Here is a 13,435-nt window from a genome sequence, read left to right as displayed (position 1 = left end):
AAAGTTGGCTACTAAATGTTTTGCAAAAAAAGGCTAACAAAGTAAATTTAGTTGGCTTATAAATTATTGGAAGATTATTGAAGAAAACATAATACTTCTTATAGAGATATTTAGTTTTATTATTATATCTGTCATGATTTCTATTTTGTAGGTTTTAGTTTTGTCATTAGCGCTATTATAATAGAATTCATAAAGGGATGTTTTGTATTCGACCACTATGTATGTATGTATGTATGTATGTATGTATGTATGTATGTGTGTATGTATGTATGTATGTGTGTGTGTATGTATGTATGTATGTGTGTGTGTATGTATGTATGTATGTATGTATGTAAGTATGTATGTATGTATGTATGTATGTATGTGTGTGTGTATGTATGTATGTATGTATATATGTATGTATGTATGTATGTGTGTGTGTATGTATGTATGTATGTATGTATGTAAGTATGTATGTATGTATGTATGTATGTATGTGTGTGTGTATGTATGTATGTATGTATGTAAGTTTGTATGTTCGCGATATTCTCAGAAACTACTAGACCAATTTGGATGGGGTTTTGCTTATACGTGTAGATGTTTTGCAATTTTTGTATCTGTATTTTATTTTATACCATTATATTAAAAAAAATCGTAACTTCCCAAAAACACGACCCACAAATCGAGTTCTTATATCACGTGTGAAAATAAACAGAATAATCGAGACACGTTTAAAAGAGGAATACATAAAGCATTCCCGAACGTGCCGAAACATTCCGTCAACTCCACAATGTTGTCATGTCCGAGCTTATGTCGATTCCGAAATTTTCGTTAAACTCAGCGTTTTTTTAAACATTTTTCGTCGTATTTCGATTATATTCACATTCGGGAACGTTATATAGTTATTTCTCGCGAAATACAATAAACGTTCCGAAGCGTTCCCATACATTGTATTATAAAGTTGTCAAATCCGATGTTTTCTTTTTTATTAAATTTGATTTCGTATTACATTATTCGTATTTTTCGTAATAATGACATCAGGACAAAAACTAATATAGTAGTACTCAGAACACTGAACGTTCTGAGGCGTTCCGTTACAGAGATGGATAATATGTGAAGTAAATGTAAAATAATGTTCATTCAACGGGAGATAACTATCTCGTTTTAATATTGTGCTATTAACAAAACAAAAGGGAAATTCAGGCGACATAAATATAGCTAAAATATGAAAATATAAAAATGTTTTTAAACATATGTGAAGTCTACCAATACGCACTTGTCCAGCGCAGTGGACTATGGCCTAATCCTTCTCATTCTGAGAGGAGACCCGTGCCCAGCAGTGGGACAGTAATGGGTTGTTGATGATGATACATTGCACCTTTAAATAAACTTGATTCTGTTTTGTTCGTATTTCAAACTAATAACCACATTTTGTTTAATATTTTAAAAACTGTTAGTGGGAATAAGGTATAATATTTCCACAATGAAAACGTATGGGTTAAAAAATGGACAAGAACCTTAATTTTTTTTTACCAACAAAATAAAATATGTATATTCAAAATAATTTAAAATCAATTAACAAGGAAAATTAATTAAAAGTTTTTATAATTATTTAAATACTTAAAATCGCCTGAATTTCCTATTAATAAACCAGATATGTTTCAACTTGTTCTATTTCGTATTACATGTGTATATATAGACTACATTTGTATACATATATATTTATTTGTTTGTTTGTTTGTCCGTTTGTTCAGCGTCGTGGGTTCCTGTCGAAATGGGGGCGACGAGGGTGGTTCATTACTGTAAGTATCAAATATATTATACGATGAGAAGGAATTTTAAAAAGGTGAAAAAAAAGCCAGAAGCATCCCTTTGAATATTATGCTTTAAGCAAGAATGTAATTTTACTCCCCTGGCAAGAGTTAAATGCCCCTGACAAGATTTTAATTTTATGTGCCTGGCAATTTAGCAATGTTATGTGCCTGACAAGTTATTAATTTTATGTGTCTGGCAAGATATTAATTTTATGTGTCTGTCATGATATTAATTTTATGTGTCTGTCATGATATTAATTTTATGTGTCTGTCATGATATTAATTTTATGTGTCTGTCATGATATTAATTTTATGTGTCTGTCATGATATTAATTTTATGTGTCTGTCATGATATTAATTTTATGTGTCTGTCATGATATTAATTTTATGTGTCTGTCATGATATTAATTTTATGTGTCTGTCATGATATTAATTTTATGTGTCTGTCATGATATTAATTTTATGTGTCTGTCATGATATTAATTTTATGTGTCTGTCATGATATTAATTTTATGTGTCTGTCATGATATTAATTTTATGTGTCTGTCATGATATTAATTTTATGTGTCTGTCATGATATTAATTTTATGTGTCTGTCATGATATTAATTTTATGTGTCTGTCATGATATTAATTTTATGTGTCTGTCATGATATTAATTTTATGTGTCTGTCATGATATTAATTTTATGTGTCTGTCATGATATTAATTTTATGTGTCTGGCAAGATATTAATTTTATGTGTCTGGCAAGATATTAATTTTATGTGTCTGTCATGATATTAATTTTATGTGTCTGTCATGATATTAATTTTATGTGTCTGTCATGATATTAATTTTATGTGTCTGTCATGATATTAATTTTATGTGCCTGGCAAGATATACATTTTATGTGTCTGGCAAGATATTAATTTTATGTGTCTGGCAAGATATTAATTTTATGTGTCTGTCATGATATTAATTTTATGTGTCTGGCAAGATATTAATTTTATGTGTCTGTCATGATATTAATTTTATGTGTCTGTCATGATATTAATTTTATGTGTCTGTCATGATATTAATTTTATGTGCCTGGCAAGATATACATTTTATGTGTCTGGCAAGATATTAATTTTATGTGCCTGACAAGTTATTAATTTTATGTGTCTGGCAAGATATTAATTTTATGTGTCTGTCATGATATTAATTTTATGTGTCTGTCATGATATTAATTTTATGTGTCTGTCATGATATTAATTTTATGTGCCTGGCAAGATATACATTTTATGTGTCTGGCAAGATATTAATTTTATGTGCCTGGCAAGATATACATTTTATGTGTCTGGCAAGATATTAATTTTATGTGCCTGGCAAGATATACATTTTATGTGGCGGGCAAGATATTAAATTGATGCCCCTGATAAAAGTCAAGCATATAATTGACATGTTACTAGAAAGATTTTTGTGAGGGAGACGTATAGTTCATTTTATGCTAGTTACCTGGGGGTATCATTCCGGGGGATCGTCGACTCCAAGTGTTGGGGGCCATCTGAAAACGAAATTATTTCATAAATGTTATATAAGCAATTAAATACGCGTTAGAGAAAGACACGTGTACAGTGCCTTTTTGAAGTTCTACTTCCTTTGGTGCGTTTGGAAAAAATGATGATTATGGGCACGTTCAGCTGGTACCACGGCAGCGGCTCGGCGCGGTGACGTCACGCACCTGGCGGAACACGTACGGCGGCAGGGGCACGTTCAGCCGGCGCAGCAGCTCGGGGCGGTGACGTCACGCACCTGGCGGAACACGTACGGCGGCAGGGGCACGTTCAGCTGGTACCACAGCAGCAGCTCGGGGCGGTGACGTCACGCACCTGGCGGAACACGTACGGCGGCAGGGGCACGTTCAGCCGGCGCAGCAGCTCGGGGCGGTGACGTCACGCACCTGGCGGAACACGTACGGCGGCAGGGGCACGTTCAGCCGGCGCAGCAGCTCGGGGCGGTGACGTCACGCACCTGGCGGAACACGTACGGCGGCAGGGGCACGTTCAGCCGGCGCAGCAGCTCGGGGCGGTGACGTCACGCACCTGGCGGAACACGTACGGCGGCAGGGGCACGTTCAGCCGGCGCAGCAGCTCGGGGCGGTGACGTCACGCACCTGGCGGAACACGTACGGCGGCAGGGGCACGTTCAGCCGGCGCAGCAGCTCGGGGCGGTGACGTCACGCACCTGGCGGAACACGTACGGCGGCAGGGGCACGTTCAGCCGGCGCAGCAGCTCGGGGCGGTGACGTCACGCACCTGGCGGAACACGTACGGCGGCAGGGGCACGTTCAGCCGGCGCAGCAGCTCGGGGCGGTGACGTCACGCACCTGGCGGAACACGTACGGCGGCAGGGGCACGTTCAGCCGGCGCAGCAGCTCGGGGCGGCGGCCGTCGGGCTCCGCGCGGTCGCGGCGCCGGTCCCGGCAGGCGCCCAGGTCGAACACGCGCCGCTCCGGCTGGTGGTCTACGGAGAATTTTCATTGACTTGAGTATCAACATCACATCAACAACACTATCCACATCGAAAATACTATTATCATAGTCATCAACACACTATCATCATTGTCATCAACATCACTATCATCATCGTCAACAATATCACAGTCATCATCAGCATCAATTTCATATCAACAACATCCGTAACATCGTCCTTAACATCAATATCATCAGCCATCAGCTTCACTACTGTCAACAACATAATTTATGTCGTCATCAATATCATTAACTTCATCATAGCCCTGCATGATTATCTTAAGTGTACTCGTATGTACACTTGCGTTAGTATTAAAATAAATATATGAGCCGCCATACGCGAGTGCGTATGCGACATATTTACCCCGTAGCGGGCGGCGGACGCATCGTTTGAGCCAGTGTTGCCAACTCTCAAAAATATTTATCCCTAAACTTAAGTCAAAAACCCCCTAAAATTGCCTTAATTATTTGAAAATTCCCCTAAAAATATATTTAATAAAAATAATATATTAATTTAATATAATTTATAAAATAAAAGTAATATGTAGTAATATTTCTTAATTTTCTTTATTTATAAATTATCTAATACGTTATAAATTATATCAATTTGTTCTGAAGAGTCCGCATTTTTAATATCATATATATTCACATTACATACATAAACTTAACATTTTACTTGCATCATTATACTTTGCTTGACTATTATTTGAATATAATTTGTTGATCATATTTAAATGACTATTATTGGATTGAATAGTTCTATTGTATTAAGAATATTATATATTCAGAAAACCGTGAGGAAACCAGAGAGATTTATAAAAAAATATCTCAAAGGTATGTGAAGTCTACCAATACGTACTTGTCCAGCGCGGTGGACTATGGCCTAATCCTTCTCACTCTGAGAGCAGACCAGTGCCCAGGAGTGGGACAGTAATGAGTTGATGATGATGATTTTTCATAATCAAATGGAAGGGCTTTTTGAAAAGAATACGATATACATAATAGTGTTACAAAACATATTTAAAAAATGAGGTATTCCCAGAGCGCTATGACATGGGGCTCTTCAAAAAAGGTGCAAAAAGAGCTCTCCTTCAAAGCCGGCGATGCATTAGCGACTCCTCTGGTGTTGCGAATGTCCATAGGCGGCGTTTACTACTTTCCATCAGGTAGCACGTCTGCTTAATCGTTAGGCTCAAATATATATATATTTGAGCCTAACGATATATATATATATATATATATATATATATATATATATATATATAAATCTAAATTAAATTTATTTATGTTTACACTAGTGATTATTATACTTACAGTTCTGCTTCGCTTGCATATTCCTGATGGAATTGTATATTGCTGGGTTCATCTGTGTCTCTTCGTTTGGTGGTCTTCTGTTAATAGATAGAAAAACGTTTTTATTTTTATATTATTACAGAAACATCCGGATGTTCGAATACGATACGACTATGTGAAGGTCAGGATTGATTTACATTTACAGACATAGAACATATCAGGCACGTATCGTGGCAGACTTACTGACATATTTATGTTTATCGAAGCATTTCTGCGCAAAAACGGACCATGCTCGTAAAATATTGCAAAGAAAAACATGTTTTTCAATGTCTGTAAATGTAATCATTACTACCGATCTAGGGAATGCAATCCCGGTCTCGCTGGATCCTGATCTCGCGAGATCCCGTGTAATTTTTTCGGGATTAATCCCGAAGCATAAGATGACGAGATCTCGTTCCAGATTGACGGGCTTAGGCGGCAATGGTGAACGATTTTCTAATTCACCCATAACTACTTTTTAATCCTTGTTTTGATTATTTTAGTAAAACTGTTATTTATTTGTTACTTTAGTTAAATTAAAGGATAAAGGCTTTTGTTTCCAATAATATTTTGTTTTATTTAATTTAACCTCACTATAGTTAATTGTATCAGGCGTTACTTTGCGGAAATCCATGCTATTAAGTTAAGATTAAAACTACTTCGCAACAATCCGCTATAACTATGTAAGATGGTATATATTTTAAACCATGCAGTATGTACCACCCTCCCTCCCTCAAAGGATGCGTGCAGATGCAAAAATTAAAAATATACACCACCATACATACCACCACCAACACGTGTTTCGCTCCAAAACGGAGCATCATCAGGGTAAGTTGACTCTACGACGGTTAATCGCTAAGTGACGCTGTCAACCTAATGCATGCCTTTTATAATGGTATCCAACCCTCCCCTCCACAATGAAATGTAAACAACTGATGACAGTTGTGTGATAATAAGGTTATAGATTAATTATTCGCATTAAATCTGCGAATAATCATCTGTTTATTGATTGTTGGTAAAAATATGAAGTAAAGGAGAGCTGGACACATTAATTTGTTCATTCAGCAGTGTAATCCTACTGTTGTTATTGTGCTTAATAATCTCCCGTTGTTCTAATATATTAAGTCTACAGCCCTTGTCACCCGTGTGTAAAATTTCATACGTATGGTTACTTGGCACATTATGGCCCGCGTCTATTAGATGTTTAGCGAAATTTGACTTGTCTGCGTGACCACTTGTATACGCGGCTAGATGTTCGCGATAACGAATATTAAAATTTCTCCCAGTTTGACCGACGTAAACGCCATTGCAATCAGAACAAACAATTTTGTAGACGCCTGATTGTTCATGTCTACCTCTTTTTTCTTTACAGTTACAGATGGATTTAATATTATTGTTTGTTCTGAAGGCAACGCTGATGTTATGACGGCGAAGTGTTTTAGCAATACGCTCTGAAATAGGACCGAGATAAGTCAAACTGGATACTTAAGAGGAACTATACTTAAGAGGAACCACATCCCTTGGTGCCGCATACAATTGATCACGCACCATCAAACTTCGCTTCTTACGGATAAGATTATCCACCATCCCCCTACTATACCCATTGGCAACCGCAATATAATATATGGTATTTAATTCAGATCTATAATTTTCTTGTGATAATGGAATAGATAGTAATCTATTTATATAACAGTGAAACGCTGCTAGTTTATGTTGCCATGGGTGGCAAGAGGATGCCGGAATTACCGTATCCGTATGTGTCGGTTTGCGGAAAATTCCAAAGACATGTTTTGTCTTTGTTGTTTGTTCTGATTGCAATGGCGTTTACGTCGGTCAAACTGGGAGAAATTTTAATATTCGTTATCGCGAACATCTAGCCGCGTATACAAGTGGTCACGCAGACAAGTCAAATTTCGCTAAACATCTAATAGACGCGGGCCATAATGTGCCAAGTAACCATACGTATGAAATTTTACACACGGGTGACAAGGGCTGTAGACTTAATATATTAGAACAACGGGAGATTATTAAGCACAATAACAACAGTAGGATTACACTGCTGAATGAACAAATTAATGTGTCCAGCTCTCCTTTACTTCATATTTTTACCAACAATCAATAAACAGATGATTATTCGCAGATTTAATGCGAATAATTAATCTATAACCTTATTATCACACAACTGTCATCAGTTGTTTACATTTCATTGTGGAGGGGAGGGTTGGATACCATTATAAAAGGCATGCATTAGGTTGACAGCGTCACTTAGCGATTAACCGTCGTAGAGTCAACTTACCCTGATGATGCTCCGTTTTGGAGCGAAACACGTGTTGGTGGTGGTATGTATGGTGGTGTATATTTTTAATTTTTGCATCTGCATGCATCCTTTGAGGGAGGGAGGGTGGTACATACTGCATGGTTTAAAATATATACCATCTTACATAGTTATAGCGGATTGTTGCGAAGTAGTTTTAATCTTAACTTAATAACCTCACTATGACCAAGAAGTAGGTTTCATCGTATACAGTGATGTGATTTTTTTCACTAGACGAAATCCCGAAAATCTCGGTATCCCGCGGGATTGATATTTCTAATCCCGCGGGATCTCGAGTCGGGATTGCATTCACTATACCGATCGTAGAGTAGTTTAGAAACATTCAAAAATTGACAAATTTTGATCTTTAATAGGCAAAAATTGTTAAAGATTTTATTATTACTATCGATCGCAAAACAACTCACCCTAAAACCCTCCCATTATAGCTATTGACGGGGTAGCTCCCCAGGATCCCACCCCCGCTGTTCCGCCGGCGCCAGTCATCCCTCCCCCTGTACCCTCTCCCCCCACTCTCCCTCTCCTTACTATTCTGCGCCAATTGCTCCTTGATCTGTGCGATTTTAGTCGCGATCTCATTCGAGTTACGATTGTCGATATCCCGACTAATTTCACGACTCGTCTCCCTGTTCATTTCTCGTGTTATTTCCCGACTTGCGATTTCGCGACTTTTAGTCGCGTCGTCGTACGACTTTTTGTCGTCGGGCGTTTGTGGCGTGGTGCGAGCGGAGCCGGTGGTGGGCGTGCGTTTCGATTGTCTCTGGTTGTATGCGCGGTGTTGGTAGATGTCCGGTTGTTTGTCTATGACCGGGTAGACGGGCGGACATATTTGGTACGGTTGGGGTAACACCTGTGAACAAAAATGTTTTTTTGGGATTTATTTTTAAAAAACTATTAAGAATTTTGTGAAATAAATAGAATGTCAATAACGCTTTTTATGTAATAATTATATTATTGATCAAACATTTCTAAAAATGTTTTCAAAGTTGCTAAGCACAAAACAGTGGGTAGGTAGTGTGAAAAATTATAGGACTTAAAATTACGATTTATTCTCAGACCGTTATTATATGGGCCCCTTTAAGGAAGATTTAAAAGCTGGCAAAACTTATCATCAGGTCGCCTGTCATCACTAGGTTTGATTATAAAAAAAGTGTATTTTTTACGATACTCGACCTATTAATTAATATTTGAAATCCCAATGTATCATAAAATTAGGTGAAAATGTTATTATTAATGTATACTGAAAAAAAAACAATGTGAGCCGTCACGGGACGCCTGGCAGATGTGAAACATCGACATTATTTTGTAAAAGTAATATGCAGAAAAGAACATATTGCGATAGGAACTAAATATGTCATAATGATAAAATAAAATATTACGATTGCGCATGGCGACGCGTCGCCACACCGTACACACTACTGCATATAGACTGTATATATATACCATCGTATAGCGGCATGCGTCGCCACGCCAGAAATCGGTTTTACGTGCGGCTATAGATGTTTCACATCAAAAATACAAAAAAAACACCAAAGTAGTATAAGTATAAGTAGTAGTAGTCAATAGTAAATCTAAGTAGTAAGTAGCATAATCCCTTACCTGGGGGTAAACCACATTATACTGGGGGTAGACACTCGGGCAGATGAGGGGGTACATATCTGGCAGCAGCAGCTTGTGGGGCGGAGCCACGCCCCCCACACCCCCCACCCCGCCCACCGCACCGCCCGTTACCAGGGGGGTGATCGGTTGCCACTGGACTGTCTCTTGGTACTGAAACAATATTCAGTGAAAAGCAAAATATAATAGGTATAGTTTAAACACTAAGAGCCACGATAAAATGGCACAAGGATATCGTAAATCCTGACGATCCTGATGAGGAGATCGGGACAAAGTTATTAAAATCGTGTATTGTCATCGGTTCTTAATAATTATTGGAAACTTGACTGATATGTGAATTAGTATTAATAACCTGTTTTTCAAAATTTTCAAGTGTCATGTTGTATCGTATGTTTCCTAAATAAAAAATAAAAATAAAAAAGGATAAAAAAGTAAAAATAAAATTTTAAATTAATTAGACCGTTCAAATTGTGTAAAAATGGAGTTCAAAGATTCCGTTACATAAATGCTGGTCAAGCTAATAAAAGCGTGGTTAAAAAAAGTTATGTAAGCAATTGTTTTATATTTAAAACTTCGTGAAGGGTTTTAGGTTCCATTTACGCCTGTTATTAATAACCAATCTATCCATGTCTTATGTCTCAAGAATCTAAATTTGACCCCGCGTCAAATTTAACGACCCGTTTAATTTGACGACCCGCGTGGCGGAGCGGTCACCATACCGGTCTGACACGCAGAGGGTCCCGGGTTCGATCCCCGGCCAGACGGATATCTAAATGATGAATTTAGATTTCTGTTTCTGGGTCTGGGTGTTTGTGTATTTGTGTGTGTGTCCATGGCACCCACGATACAGGGAATCCTAGTGTGGGGCTGTGAGTGTAGAAAGCGTTTGTTTTTTGTATTTATGTCGATGTCTATGTCTATGAACAAATAATCAAATTTCGATCTTTGTTAGGAAAAACATTGAATAGATTGGTTATTAATAGTGGACGTTAACTTCATACAATTAAAGTGCTCTTCTGTTACTTTACACTCGTATTAAACTTTGAAAGATAAGCTTCTCAAACTTTTACTTCTTTTAGCACATTTGGGAAAAATATTGAGAGCGAAGCTTAAAAAAATTGATACCACAAAAATTCCTAGTAAATTGTGTAGCAAAGTTATCTGTATATAAAATTCTCATATCACAATGTTAGTTACTGTACTCCTCCGAAACGGATTTACCGATTTTTACCAAATTGTATATGCGTATTCAGTAGGTCTGAGAATCGGCTACTATCTATTTTACATACTCCTAAGTGATAAGGGTTGTTCACTCTTAATATATTTTTTATTTACGTCGTTTGCCGGGTCAACTATTTCCAAATAATAATCTTCAGCACACGTCCCATTAAAATTTGACTTGATTTAAACCACTCACCGGATAGGGCGGTATCTGCGGCATGATGTTGTGCACGGGGTACTGCGGCAGCACCGGCAGCTCCACCTGCCCGTAGCCCACGCTCACACTGCGGGAAACATACAATTATATTATTAATTATACTAGTTATTGCCCGCGGCTTCGCCCGCGTTTAAAAGACAATAATATAACATACTAACATACATAAAACTGAAAATTCGTACCTTCATTGGAATGACAGTGGTGCCATCTGGCGAAAATTGGTCGTACCAACTCTGAAACCTTCGTGAGCTCATGGACAACAACTTTGCTAAAGATCATCACTTGATCAAATGCATAGTTTACGATACAATCCATACTAATATCGATTAAAATAATCGACTTTTTGGTTCAATTGAGTTTTCTGGCACCAATTTTTTGAAAATATAACAATCATGTAGTTCCGATGGTAGGTGGTCACTGTATGGACTGTAACCAACTCCATATAGAACAGGTTCTACCTGAAGCTGATCACATGAGTTGCCACTGAGGACTAAGATAGTCGCCTCATATGTAACTAGATTGTAAATATGTTTTAAAAAATGAAGAACCTTTCGACTCTAGAGGCACCACGGCCACACATATTTGTATCGAATAACAGCAATGTAAAGCGCTGCTGTGTTCTGGTTTGAAAGTGTGGTAAGGGAGACATAATTTTCCGAGGCGTTCCAGCTTAGTCCTCAGGGGTAGCGGCGCATCTGTGGCCGACCTCAGGTAGGAATATCTAATCCTATCTGGGGTTGATTACAGATGTCCATGGGTAGTAGGTAGTATAGATAAAAATACTACGAGTATAAAATCCTCATTCCTTACTAATTTTATAAATCCGAAAGTAACTCTGTCTGTCTGGTTGTCTCTTCTTCACGCCTAAACCGCTGAACCGATTTTAATGAAATGTACAAAGACAAGAAGAAACTATCCCATTTCCTTTCTCGGGTCTCAGACTACCCGAGAAAGGACATAGGATAGTTTTTATCCCGGAAATTCGATTTAATCGATTAATCGGAGAATCGGTCTTTTGGACCCAAAACATCGATTATTTTAATGGATATCAGTAAGGATTGAATCGTAAACTATGCATTTGTTCAAGTGATGATCTTTAGCAAAGTTGAAGGTACGAATTTTCAGTTTTATGTATGTTAGTATGTTATATTATTTTCTTTTAAACGCGAGTGAAGCCGCGGGCAAAAACTAGTAAGTTATAATTTATTTAAATTTCTCCCGTTATTTATTCGTACAACTCACCTTCTCTGCTGATGCTGCAGAGCATTAGGATCCGCACAGGCGCCGCAAGCCGCGTTGAAATCTGTCGCGTAAGGGTAGCTCGGGTCTGCGATATAAAAAAAACGGCATGACGGCAAGAATCCTGTGTTTTTATCATAGCTTGAAAATAAGATTTTTCTTTGTTTTTTTTTTATTTTTAAATTTTAGTGCAATTTGCAGTTTTGCTTTGGCAATGTTAATAGATTTGCCACAAGGTTTTCAAAAATTGGCCAAAGGTTTTAAAAAATTGGCCATTGGATTTGTACAAATTGACCAAGGGACTATTACAAAATCGCCAAGGCACTTTTACAAATTTGCCAAGGGATTTTTAAAAAATTGCCAAAGAATATTGCCAATTGCAAATTGGCCAATGGATTCTTACAAATTGACCGAGGGATTTTTACAAATTGGCCAATGGATTCTTACACATTGACCGAGGAATTTTTACAAATAAGCCAAATGATTATTAAAAAGTTTTAACAAAATTTGCGGCAAACCTATTTTCTCCACATGACCACACATACCAATCCTAAACGTGGTGTCCTGATGCGGCGGTGACGTCATCTTGTGCTCTTCAGCTTGCAACATCGGCTGCACCACCGGCGGCAGGGGTTGCACCAGCTGTTGGTACACCGGCTGCAGGGGTTGCTCCTGTGGGGGTGGAAAACTTGATGAATACTGGGGAGGTACTTGGCGATCCTGTATCGGTTGGTATATGAGAATACGGGGGGAGATACTTCGTGATCCGGTATCGGATGTCGCGTCCGATATCGGATGACGGACGGAGTGGTTGATGCAAAGGTGTAAGGGGTTTTGTGATTCGCTCCGGTGTATTTTATGATCTACTTCTCGATTCACCATTCTGTATTATCGGAGCCAATCACAATTTATTTTTGTTTACAAAAACAACAAAAATCTGATTAATTTCCTTAATTTGGACCTTGATTTACACTTTATAATGACAGATGGACAGACTCAGAAATAAGGTTTACTTTGCGAAATCTTAAAAAACCAAAATCTTGTAAACTATGGTTACAAAATTATTCGTAACGCAAAAAAATAAAAATGTTTACAACCCCGACAAACAAAATAATTAACAAAATAAACCCAAAATTTTATCATCACTGATCTACGACTCACCAGTCGGTACGCACCTTGCGAACAACTGGTA

General features: G+C 37.8%; 1 protein-coding gene across 1 annotated transcript in view; it reads right to left on the bottom strand.

Moving 5' to 3' along the window:
- Positions 1 to 401: 401 nt before the first annotated feature.
- Positions 402 to 13,435, bottom strand: part of enc (R3H domain containing protein encore) — a 71,663-nt gene continuing 58,629 nt past the window's right edge. The window contains exons 23-31 of the mRNA XM_073081700.1: positions 12,789 to 12,915; positions 12,247 to 12,331; positions 10,984 to 11,071; positions 9,549 to 9,719; positions 8,357 to 8,799; positions 5,600 to 5,673; positions 4,141 to 4,277; positions 3,270 to 3,318; positions 402 to 1,779 (exon numbers count right to left, since the gene is read on the bottom strand). Of these exons, the coding sequence (XP_072937801.1) occupies positions 1,730 to 1,779; positions 3,270 to 3,318; positions 4,141 to 4,277; positions 5,600 to 5,673; positions 8,357 to 8,799; positions 9,549 to 9,719; positions 10,984 to 11,071; positions 12,247 to 12,331; positions 12,789 to 12,915 (1,224 nt within the window). The 3' untranslated portion in view covers positions 402 to 1,729. The remainder of the gene's footprint in view (positions 1,780 to 3,269; positions 3,319 to 4,140; positions 4,278 to 5,599; positions 5,674 to 8,356; positions 8,800 to 9,548; positions 9,720 to 10,983; positions 11,072 to 12,246; positions 12,332 to 12,788; positions 12,916 to 13,435) is intronic.

The sequence above is a fragment of the Epargyreus clarus genome, unplaced genomic scaffold, assembly GCF_041222505.1.
Source record: "Epargyreus clarus isolate Ecla_fem2 unplaced genomic scaffold, WU_Ecla_fem_2.2 ptg000016l, whole genome shotgun sequence".
NCBI lineage: Eukaryota > Metazoa > Arthropoda > Insecta > Lepidoptera > Hesperiidae > Epargyreus > Epargyreus clarus.
Note: the sequence above shows the minus strand (reverse complement) of the source record. Positions and strands in the feature narration are given on the sequence as shown.